The sequence below is a fragment of the Penicillium psychrofluorescens genome (assembly GCF_964197705.1).
Source record: "Penicillium psychrofluorescens genome assembly, chromosome: 4".
NCBI classification, from domain to species: domain Eukaryota; kingdom Fungi; phylum Ascomycota; class Eurotiomycetes; order Eurotiales; family Aspergillaceae; genus Penicillium; species Penicillium psychrofluorescens.
Window position 1 is genome coordinate 3,235,096 of NC_133442.1, and position 20,161 is coordinate 3,255,256.

General features: G+C 52.6%; 7 protein-coding genes across 7 annotated transcripts; 5 read left to right on the forward strand and 2 right to left on the reverse strand.

Moving 5' to 3' along the window:
- Nucleotides 1-277: 277 nt before the first annotated feature.
- PFLUO_LOCUS6867 (succinate semialdehyde dehydrogenase NADP+ linked) lies at nt 278-1,967 on the forward strand (the record flags this gene model as incomplete). The annotated part of the gene is made up of 4 exons (XM_073784452.1): nt 278-310; nt 366-453; nt 540-1,280; nt 1,423-1,967. 4 exons carry the CDS (start codon nt 278-280, stop codon nt 1,965-1,967), a joined length of 1,407 nt encoding a protein of 468 aa, XP_073640906.1.
- Nucleotides 1,968-5,035: 3,068 nt separating this feature from the next.
- PFLUO_LOCUS6868 (uncharacterized protein) lies at nt 5,036-5,865 on the forward strand (the record flags this gene model as incomplete). The annotated part of the gene is made up of 2 exons (XM_073784453.1): nt 5,036-5,542; nt 5,596-5,865. 2 exons carry the CDS (start codon nt 5,036-5,038, stop codon nt 5,863-5,865), a joined length of 777 nt encoding a protein of 258 aa, XP_073640907.1.
- Nucleotides 5,866-6,129: 264 nt separating this feature from the next.
- Nucleotides 6,130-7,014, forward strand: PFLUO_LOCUS6869 (uncharacterized protein; the record flags this gene model as incomplete). Its single annotated transcript, XM_073784454.1, has 1 exon — nt 6,130-7,014. One exon carries the CDS (start codon nt 6,130-6,132, stop codon nt 7,012-7,014), a length of 885 nt encoding a protein of 294 aa, XP_073640908.1.
- A 454-nt stretch (nt 7,015-7,468) lies between these two features.
- PFLUO_LOCUS6870 (uncharacterized protein) lies at nt 7,469-9,976 on the reverse strand (the record flags this gene model as incomplete). The annotated part of the gene is made up of 4 exons (XM_073784456.1): nt 7,469-7,564; nt 7,623-7,751; nt 7,780-9,416; nt 9,466-9,976. 4 exons carry the CDS (start codon nt 9,974-9,976, stop codon nt 7,469-7,471), a joined length of 2,373 nt encoding a protein of 790 aa, XP_073640909.1.
- A 946-nt stretch (nt 9,977-10,922) lies between these two features.
- On the forward strand, nt 10,923-13,386 carry PFLUO_LOCUS6871 (uncharacterized protein; the record flags this gene model as incomplete). The annotated part of the gene is made up of 5 exons (XM_073784457.1): nt 10,923-11,111; nt 11,234-11,682; nt 11,737-12,443; nt 12,492-13,022; nt 13,073-13,386. 5 exons carry the CDS (start codon nt 10,923-10,925, stop codon nt 13,384-13,386), a joined length of 2,190 nt encoding a protein of 729 aa, XP_073640910.1.
- Nucleotides 13,387-14,037: 651 nt separating this feature from the next.
- PFLUO_LOCUS6872 (uncharacterized protein) lies at nt 14,038-16,206 on the forward strand (the record flags this gene model as incomplete). Its single annotated transcript, XM_073784458.1, has 10 exons — nt 14,038-14,043; nt 14,145-14,381; nt 14,454-14,634; nt 14,687-14,864; nt 14,934-15,111; nt 15,171-15,287; nt 15,351-15,522; nt 15,592-15,636; nt 15,705-15,897; nt 16,029-16,206. 10 exons carry the CDS (start codon nt 14,038-14,040, stop codon nt 16,204-16,206), a joined length of 1,485 nt encoding a protein of 494 aa, XP_073640911.1.
- A 1,180-nt stretch (nt 16,207-17,386) lies between these two features.
- On the reverse strand, nt 17,387-20,002 carry PFLUO_LOCUS6873 (uncharacterized protein; the record flags this gene model as incomplete). Its single annotated transcript, XM_073784459.1, has 1 exon — nt 17,387-20,002. One exon carries the CDS (start codon nt 20,000-20,002, stop codon nt 17,387-17,389), a length of 2,616 nt encoding a protein of 871 aa, XP_073640912.1.
- Between the last annotated feature and the right edge of the window lie 159 nt (nt 20,003-20,161).

Consider the following 20,161-nt stretch of genomic DNA (forward strand, 5'->3'; position numbering starts at 1 on the left):
TGGGGCCGATCTCCACCCAATGCGAAAACACCCGCATTGACATCTCCATCTTTCCCCACTCGGCAATGGAGGGTCGCTCTCGGAGTGTGAATCTCCAGCTCGGAACATGGAAATCCGGCGATGATTACCCCATCTCGAGAGCTACTGCTACCTCTGAGACAGGAAACCACTGCTTCATAAACTAGCAGCACCTAGCACTCATCTTCTCCCGTTCATGACTGCTCTTCCTTTTTCAATACCAAGATTGTTCATCCGTCGCGTGTCAACTATCGCCAAAATGCCTTCTCTGAAAAAGACCATTCCATATGAGGTATCCTTTAAGTCAGTCGCACTTCACAAATCACAGGGTCTAATATGATCTGCAGTTCAAAGACCCTTCGCTCCTTGAGACCCGTGCCTATGTCGGCGGGAAATGGATAGAGGCTGCGTCTGGCAAAACTTTCCCAGTTTTTGGTAAGAAAATTTCCTAAAAGCTCCCTCCTTAAAAGCTCCTGTTGGAGCTCTACATATGAAGAATCAAAGCTAATGAAGTTCTCAAGATCCCGAGGACGACAAGGAAATCATCCAAGTCACCGACATGGACCGTGACGACGCGCGCTCTGCCATCGAAACCGCCCAAAAAGCATTCGAGACATATAAACGCACGGGTCACCGCGAGCGACGCTTTCTCATGCGGCGCTGGGGAGATCTGATTAAGGAAAATAGAGAAGACCTCGCGGCGCTGTGCACCTTGGAGCTGGGCAAGCCTTTCACCGAGTCTCTGGGGTCGGTCCAATACGCCATCGACTTCGTGGATTGGTTCGAATCGGCTGTGGAAAGGACTGTGGGAGAGACTATCCCTGCTTTCCGGGGCAATAACAGGATTATGACTATCCGAGAGCCGCAGGGTGTCGTCGCCGCGATCACCCCGTGGAACTCGCCGTTGGCTATGGTCACTCGCAAGGTGGGAGCGGCAATTGCAGCGGGTAACACGGTTGTGTGCAAGCCTGCCCCGGAGACCCCTCTTTGTGCACTCGGCCTAGCCAAGCTGTTTGAGAGAGCTGGCGGTCCGCCCGGCGTGTTCAACGTTGTTCCATGTGGCCCGGAGAACACCCCGGGGATTGGGGAAGAAATGTGTCACAACAAGCTCGTCAAGCATCTGAGCTTCACTGGTTCCACGGCTGTTGGAAAATACTTGAACACAGAATGTGCCAAGACTATCAAGAAGACCAGTTTGGAGCTTGGAGGCAATGCTCCTTTCCTTGTCTTCGAGGACGCTGATCTAGAGAAAGCGGCCCAGGGTAAGCCTTGCTTCCTTGGCCTAAGTGAGGGATTTTTGTACTAATGGCTAATTCTTTGAAGGACTGATTACATCAAAATACCGATCGTCAGGCCAGACCTGTGTCTGCGCTAATCGAGTATTCGTTCACGCCTCAATCCTAGACCGTTTCGCCGACGTGCTCCGAACATGTATCGACAAGACATTCGTTTACGGGTCTGTTTGGGACCGAAAGGTCAACTTCGGTCCTTTGTACTGCGGTAAGGGTATTGCCAAAGTCAAGGACCATCTTCAGGACGCAGTTCAAAAGGGGGCGAAGATCCACTCAGGCGGAACTTCCGACACGGATGGTCCGAATTTTGTCCGCCCTACCGTTGTCACCGGAACGAAGGCAGGCATGAAGTTCATGAGCGAAGAGACGTTTGGACCCGCAGCCTTTTTGGTTCCCTTTGAGACTGAGCAGGAGGCTATTGATATGGCGAATGACTCCGACGTCGGACTCGCTGGCTATTTCTACACGGAGGATATCTCACGCGTCTTCCGAGTGAGCGAAGCCCTCAAAGTCGGCATGGTCGGTGCTCGTGTTGGACTGGTCAGCGCCGCTGAACAACCATTCGGAGGTGTTCGTGAAAGTGGTCTTGGTCGGGAGGGAGGACTTGCTGCGCTGGAAGAGTATTTGGATGTCAAGAGCATCACCATTGGGATTTAAGAACCTCATTGGCCATTTGAATTGCATGCGCCATGTTTTAGTTATTTTACAGATGCAGGACTACGACAATAGATGTCCGATAGCTGAATTCAACTCCCTTCTGCTTGTTTTTTTTTTTTTTTTTTTGCCATGCCATCATCAATCATTAATCCGGCCCCCACAGGATGGCGGGGCTCACGGCATTCGGACTTTGGTGCGAGGTGCGGGGATGGAATTCTGGAGGCAATTGATTGCCGAATCCGGGGTGCAGCAACCCACACATTCTTCGTGTGGGCCGAAACGAAGCGCGGCAGTGGTGCTATATGAACCGGCCGGAGAGACAACTCCCGATCTATTTTTCCATCCTTCCTTGCCTTCGCATCCCCTACCCCCAGCGCCTGACAAAAATAGACAGGCCAGATGTCTCCGAAGTCTCCGAAATCTCCGAAATCAAACTCGGGCTACCCGAAAATTATTGCACGGGCCTGTCTTCTCTGCCGTAGCCGAAAGATTCGGTGTGACACGGCTAGGCCGCGTTGCACAGCGTGCGCCAGCCAGAACCGAGAATGCGTTTACCACTTTGAGACGCCGCGGAAAAGGTTAGCTTAGAATTCTTCATCTATCAAGAGAGCCTCAGCGTAACATGTGTTTAGACCAACGCTTGCCCAAATCAATGAATTGCAGCAGGAGCAATCTTCTCTCAAGTCCTTTATAGCAGCTCTCAAAAATGCGCCTGCAGACGAACGAGACGCTCTACTTTCATCGACCTCGCTAGAGACTGAGCGCTTCAAGGCGCTATCAGAAGAAGCGAGTCAATATTCAAAGGCATTGGTTGAAGGAAATCTTTCCAGACAACCTCCGCGCCGAGGTAGTTTAATGAGTGTGATTGACTCGGACGATGAAGATCTGGACGTGACACAGTTCATTTCCATCGATGAAGCGGGCAACCCGAGTACTTTTGGTCCCTCGTCAGCACTACATGTTCCTACTCATGGAGAACAAATCCTGCCCTCCGCTCGAAGCCAAACATTGGAACATAGGAAGAACAGCCTAATTGCCAATGCAGCTCTGCAACGACAGTCAGAGCATGAATTTTCTCGATTCACTGATATTGCGGGCGTGCCAACACAGCTCGCCCTGCATCTGTTAAATGTTCATTGGTCTCGACAGCATCACACATTCCTCTTGACATACCGTCCTGCGATTATGCGCGATCTGAAGACAGGCGGCCCATACTCATCGCCTTTTCTGCTTAATGCCATATTTGCTTGCTCCAGCAAGTTCTCAGAAGAAATGCAGCACCAAGACAACCCCTTTTTCATTGCTTGCGACAGGATAATTGCCGAACAGGGTCTGCTCTTGAACCCTAGCATTCCAACCGTGGTTGGACTCGTGCTTCTCGGATCGACATACAATGCACGCGGGGATATTTCCAGGGCATGGCTGTTCACTGGGTACGCTCTGCGCATGGCATATGACTTGGGGCTTCATCTCGATCCCCAGGAGACAACTGATAATGCCGAAGATATCGAAATCCGCCGACGTGTCTTCTGGGGCATCTTTATCTGTGACAAACTACAGAGTCTATATCTTGGACGACCAGTTGGTCTCCATCTCCGTGACACCCGTGTCTCGCGCGACTTTCTCGACACTTTCGAAGAAAAAGACGTTTTCATGTCCACTGCGCCATGTTCCTCGCCAATATACTCGGTTTCCGTTTTTCGACAGATGTGCTCACTGTCAAAAATCATGGCTGTAATCATAGATCGGTTTTATGTGGTGGGCGCCACTTACTCCAATGCCCATTCTAGCCTACAAATGGTCGAAGCTGCTTTGGAAAAGTGGAAGCAAAACCTTCCCCCGGAGTTGGACTTCCAAGTCGAAGGCGAAAATCCCGGCTCATATCCAGCACCCAACGTGATGAACTTGCATGGCATCTACCACTCCCTTATTATTTTATTGCATCGGCCGTTTATCTCGGATGGCCATCTCCGCTCAAGAACTGTACCACAACACTCTTGGGTCCGATGCACTACGGCGGCGCAGATGATCTCCCACATTGCCGAATCCTACAAAGCGGCGTATGGCCTCTCCAAAGCACCTTACATCCTCAGCTACGCCATTTACGTTGCGTGTACGATCCATGTACGAAATGCTGCTGGAGAAATGACAGGAAGTTACGAGCATGTTTCGCTCTTGCGAGCCGGACTTGAGTGTCTTGACATCATGTGTCAAGCCAATCCCGGAATCAGACGCCCCGTGAGCATTATTAGGAGGCTCATTACTGCAAACAAGATCAATTTGGATATTGGTGAGTTTTTCCTGTGCCTACACCCACGAAGCATTATCATTATCTAACGGAAGCAGACCGCCCGATGATACCTACTTCCCAGTCTATGCTCCCATTTGATCTGGAAATGATTTTTAGTACATTTCCGGACATTGATGCCAGCGGGATCTCGGGCACAGGTACTCATGGTGGAGGCGCCTTGGACATCGATGTGCCGCTAGATCCGTTGTTTGGATTCATGGATGGACCAGTAATTCCTTTTGGGGATATGTCTGCCCCAGGAGATGCTTTTGTAACGAATGATTCTGTGATGTAGAATCCAAGGCATCTTGGACTATCAGTATTAATTTTCCCCCCAAGACTCAGTTCAATTATCCAGTGATTACAATTTCTATCTGTAGGTAGTGCCACGAGCTTTGCAAAGTATCAGATACTCTGATACAGAGTATACTCTCCTCAAAAATTACAAGAGGTCTCTCCGATACACGCTGCGGATAATTACAAGTCCACCTGCTGAATAACATAACAAGCTAACGGAGAGTGACTGTCCGAAAAGCGACGGCGCGGGGAGGACCGAGGTTGTTCTATACTATTACAGCTAACTCTACTCCACATTGACAGAACCACGCTGAACGTCATAAAAAGAGTGGACCTAGTCAGAACCGATTAGACATGAAGCGAATACTATAATAAGCAATCCCCGCTGCTCCCGTTGACAAGTCTACAGCAACCTCGACTCTTCTTGACTTCCACAAACCTTTCTACCCCCTCATACCCCTCGTTCAAAATCCAACACAAAATGGGCAAACTTTCTGGCAAGGTTGCGCTGGTCACAGGCGCCGGCTCCGGGTTTGGCGAGTCCATTGCGCACAGCTACGTCGCCGAAGGCGCAAACGTGCTGGTTGCCGATGTTGCAGTCGAAAACGGGAAGCGCGTGGCCTCTGAGATCACGGCAAAGAACTACCCCTCCGGAGGAAAAGCGGTCTTTATTGAGTGCAATGTGATCAAAAAGGCGGACTGGCAAGCCGCTTTGGATCTTGCTGTGAAGCAGTTTGGACAACTCGATATTGTCGTGAACAATGCGGGCACCACATACACCAAGCAGGACAGTATGGGGGTGACGGAGGAGGATTTCGACAGGGTGATGACTGTGAACACGAAGAGCGTCTTCTGGAGTGTTGCGGTCATTATGCCTTATTTCGTGGAGCGCAAATCCGGTGTCTACCTCAATACCTCGTCCGTTGCAGGGACTCGAGTGCGCCCTGGACAGGTCTGGTATGGCGCAAGCAAAGCCTGGGTTAATCGGGTAGGCTTTCCATTTTACTCCACAAAGAAGTTATCACTAATCCTGGTAACTAGATTACGCAGGGACTCGCTGCCGAGTATGGCCCTCACGGAATTCGAATCAACTCAGTTTGTCCCGTCCGTGGCACCACGGCGTTGCTGGAGAAGTTCAGCGGGGTTCCCGATTCCGCCGAGGAGCGGGCTCGTTTCGCCAAAACTGTACCTTTGGGCCGCCAGTCGGAGCCTGAGGATGTTGCCAAGTCGGCCGTTTTCCTTGCATGCGACGATTCTTCCTTCATTAGTGGAACTAATCTCGCTGTTGATGGAGGCCGTCTGGCCGCCTAGGCAATACATACTTGGCATGATGCTCATGAGATGGAATTAGATGTGTAATATCTGTTTTACGTGATTTTTACTAGATTAATTTCATGCAGGTTAGCCGCGCAGATTGACGCAGTATGAAAATAAGAAATTGTCGGACATTCAAATTCCGTTGCATCTCTCAGACAGTAGACAAAGTGCCTCGGTATCGGAAGATCCGACTGAGGATCAGCCGTAAGATAAATACAAAGGTCCCACCCGCCAGATATCCAGTACCCTACCTCAATCATGTCCTCCGCACTTAAGCCCAGCGGCACTGTCCGCCTACAGAGGTTGGAGGGCGGCTACGTGAAGTTGCCCATGCACCTTTTCGTGAAAGGCGCCTCGACAGAAAATATCCGTCGAGTCCCATCTATGTGCTGGTTGATCACGCATGAACCCTCCCAGACAAAGATCGTCTTCGACCTCGGCGTGCGCAAAGATATCGAGAATTACCCACCAGCCATCCACGAGCGATTGAAGACAGTAATCTTAACAGACGTTCAACAAGATTCCATTGCCAGTCTTGAGAAAGCGGGGATAAATCCAAACTCCGACGTGGACAGTGTGATCATTTCGCATCTGCACTGGGACCATATCGGAGACCCGTCTGGATTCGGCCGACGCACTCGCTTCATTATAGGCCCCGGAGCAAAGACCTTGATTGAGGGCAAAGATGCATACCCCACAAATAAGGCGGGCCACTTCGACTCCAATGCGCTGCCACATGATCGCACCGAGGAGCTTCCGCCTCCGTCTGAGACGTCATATTGGACTAGCCTAGAGCCCTTCTCTGCTGTGCATGACTGGTTTGGTGATGGATCGATGTATGTGGTTAATGCTCCTGGTCATCTCCCAGGGCATCTGAATCTCCTACTTCACACGGGGTCGGACAAGTGGGTATATCTGGCTGCGGACTCGACACATGATCCTGCCATCTTGAGTGGATCAGCTGAAACGGCGATATACACCGATCCGCTCACGGGATTATTTAAATGTGCCCATGCGAACAAGGAGATGGCCGATATTCATCTTGGCTTGGTGAGAAAGCTTAAAGAGCTGTTGCCGGTGGAGGTTATCTTGGCGCATGATCATTCTTGGCTGGAAGCCAATCCTGATCGATTCAAGAGCTAGATATACCGTTTTGCAAGCCGTTATAAACAGCCTCTGGTAACATTTTGATGTTTTACGTTAATTTATGCCGATCCCTTTTGAACCAGATCAGGGCATCGCCTATCACGTGATTCCTTTTTACACTGACGGCGATGAGCATTGGAGAACTTGAACGCATTGACTGCACTGTATGGAATGCGGAAAGTGTATGATGAGTAAGAATTCATAAAAACCATCAATATTGGTGTTCAACGGCATATCTGAGAGCCCAGGGCTTGAGCATCCCCAACTGCCGAGACAGGCAACTAGCAAAGTGTGTACAGCGCGAGTATATAGACCAAAAAGCAGAAAAATCATACAGGCAAGACCGTAGGTATCATGAAAGAGAAACTAGTTTGCGGTGTGTCAGCGAATGCCTTACCATCCATCCCATGTAAGCAATCCCAATCTGTCAGACGCAATATAACAAGTCGTTCTAGACCTCCCAGGAAGACGTGGAAAGGAGAAAGCCGTTCTTAACCACCACCCCCTCCACCACCGCATCCGCCGCCGCCGCCGCCGCCACCTCCACCTGTCATGTTTGTCAGTGTGATCCACAAGATTGAGTAGAAGAATAGGGCATTTCTCACCGCATCCACCACCACCAAAACCGCCTCCTCCGCCCCCTGCGCAACCACCACCTGCTCCTCCTCCGCAAGCTGCGCCTCCTCCGGCTCCACCTCCGGCGCATCCGGCACCGGCGCATCCGGCACCTGCGCCTATGCCACCACAGCCACCTGCAGCAACACCTCCACCGCAGGTTCCAGCAGCGCAATTGCCCGTAGCCCCAGAGGCAAGGCTCATGCAGCTTGGATTGCAGGCATACGAGGCAGAGTTGACACCAGGGTCACACATGTATGGACCGTAGTAGGGGATCATCATAGGGTAGCCCCATGCATATGGGTAGTAGTACATGGGCTCGTAGCCGCCACTCCGTGTTGCCCCCGAGTTGCTGCGAGCACGACCGCGCTTCTCAGCCCGACGCGCGGACTTTTCGTACCACTGCTCAAGACGCATCCTCTGTAGCTGACCGGCTTTTTCTTCCAAAACATTGACAGCTTGCGGGCGAACGGCGTTGTGCGCTGAGATATGGGGGTTCTTGTCGGGGTTAGACGAAATATCCGGGTTGTCGTGTAGAGAATCAGCGGCGCGACGGGCCCGCGAAGATGAACCAATGGCAAACATACGGTCGTACAGATCCGGTGCTCGGGTCGCTTCGCAGTACCAGCAGGTGCATTCGCTATAGATCCCGCCACCGGTGGCGCGTCGGTACATCCTGCTGGTCCATTCAAAGCCCTCGGAGAGCTTATTCTCATCGACCTTGTCGTCATGGTCGATGAAGCGACGGATGTGTACGTTTTTTCTACCACTGGTTGTGCTCATGGTGTAGTATCTCGACGGCGCCAGCTGATGGGTATGCCAGGCCAAATCGACGTCCAAGGTAGGCACGGCCATATTCTTTGGATGGTCTGTCATGATTCCAAAAAAGACCATATACTTTTTCACAGTCCGCTCGGCAGTGTCCATGACAGTGGGCGAATGCAACCAGTCGATGTTGTCCATTTTCTGCACAAATGTTCCCTGGCGGATCACCGCGCCCACCAGGTCCAGCGCGAAAGGGCCAAGGTTATCCCAGTACCGGGCCATCATTCGTCGGAAATGCACTTTCTCTGCCGGACGCAGCAGGGGTAAAGTCGAGCCACATGCCTGTGACAGGACACTCTTTTCGGTCAGCTTGCTTTCTAGAAACGTTCGCAAATCGTCAATGCTCTGGCACTGGCGAAGCCGCGCATCAGTAGTGGCGAGTACTTCGTTCGCTATTGCCTGTATCAATCGGTTTGCAAACATCATATTTTGAGAAGTCAGGTCGCGAGATATCATATTAGTACTGGGCGGCCCTTCTGGGAGACCATTGATGTTGTAGAATGTTCCAGGCATGGGAAGGTTCTTGTTCAGAAGGGCTTCAACATCACTGCGGAACTTGGCCACCTTGAGGAGATCGTGGTTGATAGTGAACTTGCACCTATTGCAGGTAGTTTCGAACGAATTGTCGGCGTAGCCTCGGGCATCCTTGAAGGCGTCCTTGGACGTAGGTCCCATGTCTCCTGTCGTCCACGGGACAAGATTCACCGATTTGCAGGCGGGACACTGTATTTCCTTGTTGGGTGGATCATCTAGGTTGTCCCACTTCACATGGACCTGCTGTTCAAACAAGCGCTGGGGCTGCTCGCTGACTGTATACTCCATCGTACGGTCATTGATGCAGCGGTTGATTGGATCCCATGGGAATCCAGTCACCCAGGTACTTAGCTTGCCATACCGGATACAGTCTTCAAGAAAGTTCCGGGGGTTCAGCATGTGGGAATGCCACACCATCAACACGTCTAACGAAATTAGTCACGTTTTTCTGCCATATCATCATCTCTTACTTACCAATAGGGGGGAGGTTGTTGACATCCCAAGCTACGAGGGTCCTGCATTTTGTAGTTTGGTTTTCATAGTCCTTTTGCTCGACGTCTGCCATCGTGAACGGTGCATGTGAGCTGGGAAGACCAATTTGCCACCATTTGGCATATCGGTCAACTGCACGGGCAGTATACACGGCCCAGCGCTTTTCACGAATCCGGGCTTGGGCTTCCGCCTTGGCTTCCTCGCCCAAGAGCTCGGCCGCGGCATCGGAGATTCCAAAGAGCCCATCTTTGCTGGAGATCGTATCTCGCAAGTCGGCCAGGACGGTTAAAAGTTTAAGATGAGCGACAACTTGGTCGGCGCTAACAGCGTAGGAGAGAGGATCTCGGAGCTGTCTGGTGAGATCCAGCCGGGGCAGTTCAAGAGAGATTCGCTGCTCCTGAGAGTACGAGGGCGGACGTTCGCTGGAGGAATCCCCCTTGTCCGTTACGGGAGCCTCTTTGGGCGGAGAATCCTTCTTCGTTAAGAGACCCATGGCTGCGATGAAGGTTTGATGTATGAGAGAGAACTTCTAGAATACTGAGGGTGCCGTCGCAGGTTTATATAAGGCTGTCTGACGTCGAGAGCGCTGATCATGACCGGGAGGCGACCTCGGCCCCCACCGCGATATCGTTACGTTGAGAGGTTGCAGAGCGTGCAGGCTGATTGAGGCTGTAAAACGCCCTGGTGTCGTGCGGCGCTAAGATCACGTCGGAAGGAGAATCTGATCAGTCGTCGTCGCTAAGCCTTGCTTGGAATGTTGTCAAGGCTTCTAGGCGAATTCGCTGGATTTCCCGAACAAGGCTAAATCCTTGGCGCGAGCCTAAGGGTCTCTGATTGTAGCGACGATAAAGGCGCATTATTGGTTGGGAGAGAGCTAGGCGGAGCCGGGGGTGGCCTCGTATTGGGGAACTGCCACTGCACTGCCCCCAAACCGATATAAATCCCCGGAACCAAAGATGATCTCATCCGGGGGCTATGGAACCATCCAAGGCCAGCAACCTGAAACTGGAAACTTAACATTTCCTGGGTCTGGTTATGGGCAACCCGACTAACTTAGTTGAGCTAACTCGACTCACTATGAGCTGACTAATCGCGATCGGGATCACGTAACTCCGAAGGTCGTGCTCCAACCGTGCCACGTGATCGATCGGCCCGCGGGGTCACGCCAGCGCTGAGTCACTCGCAATGGGACGAGATTTGACCTTTGCTGCTCTGCTCACCACGTGCCTTTAAAAGTGACCCTGGGCGACAGAACCTGGCATCGACATACCCATTAGCCACCGCCATCGGACACGCCCAGCAGGCTTTCCCACTTGCGGCCGAAAACTTGAACCCGATTGCCTCGTCCGCCATCCAGCACATCCGTGTGGGGGATAGCGCATCGAAGCTCTTGACCTAAAGTACAGATCGAGAATGCGTTGGATGTCACCGGTCCCGTAATGGCGGGTGTTAACAATGCGCCGGTTCCCGTGGGTGCCGATGGCGCACAGGGTCGCAAGCGCAATGTCACCATTGCGGGGATGGACAGCTCCCCAGGAAGCATTGAAGACGTAGATGACAGCGATCTGCGTGATGATAAGAGAAGACAGCCGGTCAAGCGTGCCTGCAACGAATGTCGCCAACAAAAGGTGCGTACCAACACCCTACTGATGTGATGTGATGCCCCCCGCAGAATACGCCATCTGCGCCACCGGGACTAGATGCCTTCGTTCTTCAAAATTCTCTTGCTAATTCCAACGTCCCATAACAGCTACGATGCGACGTTATTCAAGACCCCTGGACCGACTGCTCACGGTGTCGCCGATTAAAGCTAGACTGCAAAATTGAGTCCAATTTTAAACGAGTTGGGAAACGCAGCCGCAATGCGGAGATGGAACGCGAGATTATGGAGCTGAGGAAGCAAATTGCTTCCTCGAGTACACCGATCACACCACAGCAACAGCAACAGCTGATGGCGGCGGGACAGATGACACCCAAGCAGGACTCCAGCCAAATGAGTCCGGCGGGCGTCTATCAGACTCCATCAGCCATGTCCACAGCCGCGGATCAATACATGGGATCCCAGGAAGCCGTTGCATCGCTTTTGGATTTGCGCTCCGGATTTGACGGCTCCAACTATATGAGGAATGGAGGTACTCAGTTCAAGCGCATTGAGGATGTCATCGTCGTACCGGAGAAAGTGACAGAGCTATTCAACCTGTATGCTTTTTTATTTACTTGTGACCATCCTGCACGTTCTAACTCTGTCCCCAGGTTCTTCATGTTCTATCATCCATTCCTCCCATTCCTCGATCGCAAACAGTCTCCAGATGATTATTATAACGCCTCGCCACTATTTTTTTGGACGATCATTAGCGTTGGTGCGCGACGCTACCAAAGCGATTCAAACTTGCTGAATTCACTTGCGGGCCCTGTTACACGACTTGTATGGAGCACACTAGCGGACATTCCCCAGAGTTACCATGTTGTGAAAGCGCTCTGCCTGCTTTGCTCCTGGCCATTCCCCACGAGCAGTACATCCACCGATCCCACCTTCATGCTGTGCGGAATGATGATTCAGGTCGCGATGCAGCTCGGGCTTCATCGCCCATCCCATACCCAGGACTTCAGCAAGTTCCGGGTGGAACTCATTGAGGATGAGTTGAGAGACAAAGTGCGGACATGGGCCATTTGCAACATTGTTGCTCAGCGAGTGTCCACCGGCTATGGTCAGCCGCCATCCACCCTCTATGACTGGACGTTGTCCAGTGATTCAACGGATCCAAATTTCAAACTTCCAGGGGATATCACGCCTAAGCTTGAGATTGAACGTTTCTGTGACAAGATTACTAGAGCATTATACAACAATCGACGTGACCCTGTTGGGTTGACTAGTGACAGGGAGAGATCGACGATGATCTCTTTCCTCTCGAGGGATTTCGATGAGCTTGAAGAACAGCTGAAATCCCACAGTAATGACAGTACGTCTACGACTCCTTTCTTAACTTACGAGATATTAATTAGACTAGGCATTACCGACCTGTACCTCCGTGCATCGAAGCTTCATCTGCATCTTTCCGCTTTCTTTGACGACCCAGATACGAAGGATTATCGTGAGCGCCTATTATCCCTCTATGTCGCGACCACTTCATTCCTTGAAGGTGCCATGAACCTTGAGACCGAAGTTGGACCTGTTCTCTCTTATACCCCTTACTACGTCTACCAGATGATGGTTGCAGGGGGCTGCACCCTTCTGAAATTGTCCAAGAGTTTCTTTGCGGCCCACATTGACATGGAGTACACCAAGCACCTTTTCAATCAAACCATTTGGGCAATCCGGGGAGTGTCTGTGTCGAGCAATGATCTGCCTGAACGGCTGGCCGAAGTACTCGCACAGATGTGGAGGTTGGGAAGTGGGCCTCAGCGGTCCAGCAGCAACAATCCCGACGTCGATGATTCTTTGCGACTGAAAGTTCGTTGTCGCATGAGCATGTCGCTACTCTTCGATTCCGTATGGCGATGGCGTGAAGATACGCGGACAAAGGGACGCAACATTGAAGGTCAGTTTTCGTCGTGCTTTATTCCAGAATTGGTCCTAATATCTGCACAGCCTACCTGAAGAACCCGACCAATCCAGACTCGGCAGCCGATTCATCGGCAGCCTCATCCGTCGGTCCTGTCCGCACCTCCTCCTCGACCCCCGGCATCACCGGCGGCGACCCGAGCCTAGCTCCGGCACCGATGCTCCCCCAAGCCAGTCTTGGAGTCCAAGCATCCGGAAACGGAGTCGGTGGGCTCCCGAGTGGGTTCATGGAACCGAACTACGAAGTGTTCGATCCCCTCAACTGGCTGCTGGATGGCCTGGTCGATCTGCCCTACTCGTATTCAACCATGGGTGGGGTGGAGCCCCAAGGCATTGCATAGTGTCGGCCGAAGTAACTGTTTATGTATTTATGTCGGTGTTTTTGTTTATGCTCGTGCGGGCGTCGTGTTGCGGGCGTCTCTGCTTGTATCATTATACCATCGGGGATCCAATCGTGTGATATCTTCCCGGGCGTTTTGTTATTTGGGGGTTGATTAGTGTGTCTGCGTATTATACAACCTGTTCTGTCATTATGTTAAGGCCTTGGTCCCGTGCAGCACTTTGCTGCAGTAGATTTCACACATATATTTCTCGTCACCTTGAATATCTATCACGAGTTAATATCTCTGACAGGGCTTAATTCCTCCCACTAGTTAGGGCTGATGCTGGTGGCTGCCTTCTATAATAATACATTCTCCCAATCTCTTTCTTGCTCTTTCCTTATCTAGGATTATCTCTACGGCTCTGCACATGCGCAGGACTTTTTCCCACTCTCTTCCCTGCTGCTTTTTTTTCTTTCCTGCGGCCTATCATGTACTCTTACTTACCGTTGATGCTTGACTACCATCTGGGACTGGGAAGAAGCATGGTGATTGGATCTTATTGGTCTGATCGCGCTGGCCCCTGCACACTCACGATCATCCTTGGGAGCTTTTTGGTCCTGTGCTTGGTGGCAGCTACTGCGTTGGTGATAACTTCGAAGCGCCTGTCCAATGTCAGTCATTCTTCCCGTTTCCTATCTGCCCGGTTTCTGGCACTGTACATTCTGGAGAAAGGACATCCCCACTATCCTGCTAACCCATTTCGTCCGAATATGTAGGACTGTATCCCCTTTGCCGCGGGCAAGAGTGCCCTGGCAACCCTGTACCAACACTACCGCTTCGTCATTGACGGACCCGGCCTGATCAAAAGCGGCTGTGCGCGTTTTTCCAGCTCGCTGTTCGAGATCCCACGCACCTTTCGCTTCGGGCAAATCATCTTGTGCACTCCCAAGTTGATCGAAGAACTCAAAAATACGCCGAGTGCAGTTGCTTCGCCAGAGCCGTGGATTGACCAGGTAAGCAAACAAGATACTCTACTTGCGTGCCTCTAGTGAAAACGGTCACTGAAACCGTAGCGCTATCAACAGCTTCTGCAGATTTCCCATGTCATGCCGGGATACTTCCCCAAGGGTGGTGGATGGCCTGCCATTGCCAAGACTACGCCGGGACTCATTCGAGGCACGGTGTACAAGCAGTTGGACCGGTACATGCCTTCTATGAACGAGGCGATCCTCTCGCAATTTCGCACACTGGAGTTCAAGAATGGGGGTACGTCTACCAATACAGAGATGAGTCTCGGTCTCGCTAACACCCAACACAGAATGTGCCGTCAACTGCTTCGACTTTGCGTACTCGATTGTCGCACGAAGCGGCAGCTTTGCCCTAGTTGGTGAACGTCTCTCTCAGAACGAGGAGTATCTCAAGGCTGTTAAAGAGCATATCCTCGGGATGATCATGACGACTCGGGTGCAGTTTCTGGTCCCGGATTGTCTGAAACGGTGAGATTGCATGCACCTTGCTCTGTGTCGGGTTAGCAGCTGATCTCGGAGTTCTCTATGATCGCGCAGATATATTGGCGGATTCGTTAGTCGCCTGGCTACATTGGGGACGCGCTGGGATATGCATGCATCACGCAAGATACTACTCAAGCACTTCAATGCGCGGGCTGCCGAGTATCATGATGAGATGGGTACTGGATTTGTCCCGGATGACCAGGGAGCTAGTACCGAGAGCGCAGACAAGCCGGTTCGATCTCGCATTCGCACCGTCCAAACAGAAAAAGAAACTGAACCGATCGTGCCTAGGTCGAGATCTTCCGCTGGCTGTACGAGAGCTCCGTTCTCCGCCAGCGATGGAGCTACTCAGAGGTCATTGGCGAGATGCTCCTGCTGCAGTTTGCCTTCATCTACACGACAGGCTATGTAAGCGCACACGACTCATCCCCAGCAAAGATAATATCAAATTAATAACTAACAACCCTCCAGGCTCTCTACGGTGCACTGGCCGAGCTCGCCCGACGCCCAGAATACATCGCACCCCTGCGCGACGAGATCGAGGCCCTGTTCAGCGACGGCGCCACTGTCTCGGCGTGTAATCGAATGACACTGTTGGATTCTTTCCTGAAAGAGTGTCAGCGGCTGCATCCACCTGCGGCCGGTATGTGATGTGACGCCTTTCCATACAGAGGGCGCGTACTGTGTCCAGAAGACTAACAGCGCATTGCAGTGTCTGCGCATCGAGTCTGCGTCAAGCCACTAGAGCTATCGAACGGTATGAAAATTTGTTCTGGGAAGGAAAAAGGATGCATCCACTACCTCACTAATCACAACACAAACTAGGAATCACCCTCCAACGAGGAACCCACGTCGGCGTCCCCAGCGCCGCCATCCAGCGCTCGAGCACCCACTACGCCAACCCGGAGTCTTTCGATGGCTTCCGGTTCGCAAAGCGCGCCGCGGCTGGCACGCAGAATACAGGACTCGTGGATTTGAGCCCGGGCTACCTCGTCTTCGGGATGGGCGTGCATGCCTGGTGAGATTCTGTTCTGTTTTCCCTTTCCCGCATAGTTGGATTTCAATACCGACCGCTTCTCTCTCCCCTCCTCCTCCTTTCGTCACTGTTGACATCGGCTGACTATTTTTGTTTTTCTGTGTTCCGCCTAGTCCCGGTAGGTGGATGGCTGGCGCTCTAATGAAAGTTGTCTTTGCGCATCTGCTTGTCAACTACGATATCCTCATGCCGGGTGGTGCCAGTGGCTCGTTGACGGGATCGCTTTCGTTCGAGGAGTTTTACGTGCCGAATTTCGTGTTGCGGATTGTGTTGCGGGAGAGGGAGAAATGAGCTGAACAGAAAAAAGGCGAAGAAGAGGTTGTTAACCTGGAATAGTTCTTGAATCTACATAGTCATGTTGTTGATAAGCGATAAGGTCGACTGACCTCATCCCATTCGGAGTCCCACCTCGTCGCATTCACTCTTCTATTCTAATTAATCCCCTCTCTTCCTATATAACGTGTCTATATATCTACAAAGAAACAAGAATGTCCCCCAAAAAACCACCACCAACTCACTCCCGACCCCCCTCAACCCTGCTCATCCCCCCAAAACGCGCTCTCCTCCCACCAACACCAACAACCCACCATCAGCCCGTGAAGCGCATCCTCAATCCCAGTGCGGTAGCAGCCTCAATACGAACCAAGGGCGCACACCACAATTATACAAACAGCCAAGAAGACCGGGATCCAGGGGTCCTAGAAGACGAAGAAGATCGCAAACCGCCCCGCATCGAAGTCTCCTTCTCCGCCATCCCGCAGCCCTTCCTCGATCCGCCACTGTGGGAATCGATTCTAAGAACGCGGCGGGTGAAGGCAATGACGCAGTCTAGATCTGCGGATGATGAGCGCGGGGGTGAGGTTGGTGAAGAACGAGAAGAGGAGGATACGAGCGAGTCTGGGGCGACGGGGCCGGGAACTGGGGAGGAGAGGAGGCGGAGACGAGAGAGGGAGGTTGAGTACGGGAGTATGGCGATTAGAGGACGGTCAAGTTTGAGGGGTAGAGGGAGGAGGAGAGGGAGAGGAGGTGACGGGGGAGTGTACTGGAGTGGGAGACGTTGACTGACATCTATGTCTACGAGATTATAATTGATGATATGTGTGAGAAAATGCAAAGGCTGAATTGCAGAACCGGGCTTATGGTACATTTGAAAGCCAGGAAGAATAAAACAGAAACAAAAACACAAAACTAAATGCAGCAAGAATATCAACGCGGTGTAGGTGAGATTTCAATCGTCATTCACGTCATAAGCATCGTACTGTGCTTTCGTAAATCATGGTCGTGGTTTTCGTATTGCAAATAAAAGGTGAAAGGTGAAAGGCAAAAAAGGGCATAGATAAGAAGACGCCCAGATGCATCATCGTAGACATCGTCAAAGCGTGGCGAAACATATCCAATCAGAAGAAGACGTAGTCGAGGGGTATAGTGAAAACGTGGGAGGATAAGAATGAGCAGTAAGATGAAAAAAAAATCAGCTCGCGACCACGCCCTGGGTAGCGCTGGAGGCCACATAAACGGGTCCGCCAATGTTCTGTTTAAGGGTTTCCCTCCGGGCTGCTCGCTTGCGTTCCTCTCGTCGTTGACGAACGCGCCGCAAGCGATTGCGCACGTTGCGCAGTGACAGTGCTCGCAGCCGGAGGCCCCAGCGAGATAGGGCTTGGTAGCGATGCTGATATAGCGGGGATCCAGTGCGGAGAATCTTGCGATCGGCCAAACTGCCCCGGCTGGCATTGTGATGGAGCTGGAGAGTCGACGACATGCCGTCAAAAAGCCGTCTCATTTCGGGACTGCGGCGTGCTAGAGAAGGTGGACCTTCAATGACGACCCGATATTGTGGTAGGCCCAGCGAGTTGTTGATAATCAGGCCTTCGTCGGCGTCTGGCGCGGTCCGCTGACCGGACGGGTCCTCTTTCTTTAGAGAACCCGGAACGTTTTCCCAGAAACCACGCGGCCGCCAAAATGGTTGGAGCTTGCTGTCTATCTCCATGCCCGATTTACGGTTCTTGGCCGGCTTCATGGAAAAAGACCGAGCCAGGGTATTGAAGGAATCCGAACGAGGCCGATTACTCCCCAAGGTCTGGCGAACAGAGTTCCATCGCCGTCCCAGAGGTCCATCGTTGTTTTGGCTGGCCGCCTTCGCCTGTGGGGGAAGTGGTGGGAGGTGCTTGGCGATTGGAGGCTTAGGTGGAGGCCGAGGATTTCTCAGTGGAGATTCCACGTGAACCGTCCCGATGAGGCGATCTGGTGTTGTGTTTCTGCGAGTTGGTTGCAGTCCCAGTCCATGGAGAGCGCGTGGCTGTGCCAGCCCTCGAGGGTCGACCAAAAGGAGGGAGTGATTGTTATGAGCAAACAGGCTGATAGCGGTGGCCTCCTGGATTTCTATCGGACCCGGCGACGACGAGGGGATTGAGCTCGGTGTGAAGGGCAAAGAAGGAGGTTGGAGCAAGTCATCAGAACTGATGATCACCGCTTGTAAGTTGGGCGGTTCCAGTAAAACAGGCGCCTTCGCGCCGAGAACATTGTTTCGGGGAGGTGACACGGGCTGCTGCTGACGTTGCTTTTGCATCTCCAGGTCCATAGCCAATGTATGACTTCGCAGGCTCGCTGACGTCAGGGATGTAGCGCGGGAATTATTTTGACTCGTTGGCGCAGAAAGGGATGAGCTGCGAGGAGGAATGATAGGTTGGCTGAAACGTCGACCCCGAGCACCCGTCGTCTCCTGAGACCGGGTGGAAACCGAATCGGACATGGTTCGTTTCTTCTTTTTCCATGGCGCATCCACAGAACTAGCAAACACCGTTGGAGGACGTTGACTGGACCGTTGAGAGCCGTGTTTGGAAGGCACATGACTGTTGTGAGCTGACTGCAAGGACGAGCGCCTTTCAGGCACGACAACCACCGGAATGATCTCGATATTGGGGTGCAGCGCGCTCGTTGTAGTCTTGGTGGAGAAGGAGATGCCAGAAGACACACTTCGGCGATCCTGGTCCGAGATTCGGGCGGCCTTGTGGATGAGGCGATGTTGCGATTCAGAGCTCGACACCACGGATGTACGCTCAGACCTCGTGATGGGGGAACTGGCCGAGCGCAGAGAGTTCCTCTTGTCCGTGTGTCGCAGCGTCCGCTGGGCGCGTTTGGGGGAATCAATGATCATCGCCTCGACCGTAGATGCGCTAGACACTCCTGAGAATCGACGAGTGTCGGCACTGTCGCTCTGCGAAGGCGGGACATCGGAGGAAGGCCAACCGATATCTTCGCGGAATCGTTCCATGGACGCACTCGCTGCGACTTCACGCGAGTGGACCCGATCGCGTAGAGTCTTTTCCTTCATCAACGAAGCGTCGAGATCCTCTACATCCAGCGCATCATCGTGGTCGAGGTCCGACTTGCGGCCCGATCGATGATGGTCCTCACCGGGCTTATCCATTTTTGCCCCCGGGGTTGGGGAGACTTCGTTCTGGCTGGTTCCCCAATCTCCATCAAAGGATTCGAAGCCGGTTTCATATTCTGTCTCGCTGACGTGCTGTGAGCCCAAGGACGGCGTTTCTTTGGCGCTCAGTCCATTTGCGTGGATTCCATTTTGGCCATTCGATTTCAGTTGGACACCGTGTTTGGGTTCCCGTGACATGGGCCGAGATAAACGGACAGGTGTCTCCATGTCTGTGTCCGATGACATGCTCTCACGGGCTGTTTGGAATGACTCCGCGCGAGAGGAGGAAGAAAGATCGATGTATTGATTAAGGGCCGGTCGCTTGCTCGAATTCGTCCGAGGCGGCGTCACATCCGGGGTTGGAGGTTTGGAGGGAAGGCGAGGAGTCAACATGCCTGCCGTCTGAGTGTCCAGCAAAGAGGAATCCGGTTTTCGAGGCGTGGGATCGTCGTCCGCAGCGAGGTCTCCTTCGCTGATGCCGGGAGGAGTCAAAGGAGGCGCCGGCGCCCCCGTGAGCTGATCCGGAGAGGCCGGTTGGATGATTTCAATATTGGGAACGACGATACCCCGCCGCGGCAGAGCCTTGTGAGACCGAAGCAGCGGTCGTTCCAGTCCTTGCGAATCCATCACCGTACTCATGATTTCCACGCCTGGCATGGTCGGCGCAATGGCACCAGCGGAGATTATTTACGGTCGCTCTTCGTAGACGATGTCGTTGAAAGATCGGCGCTCACTGCTTCGGGCGAGAGTCGGTCCCGAGGTCGCATCGCGAGTTGAGGGCAGTAGTGATCCTCCAGCAGGATGCGCGACCGTCGG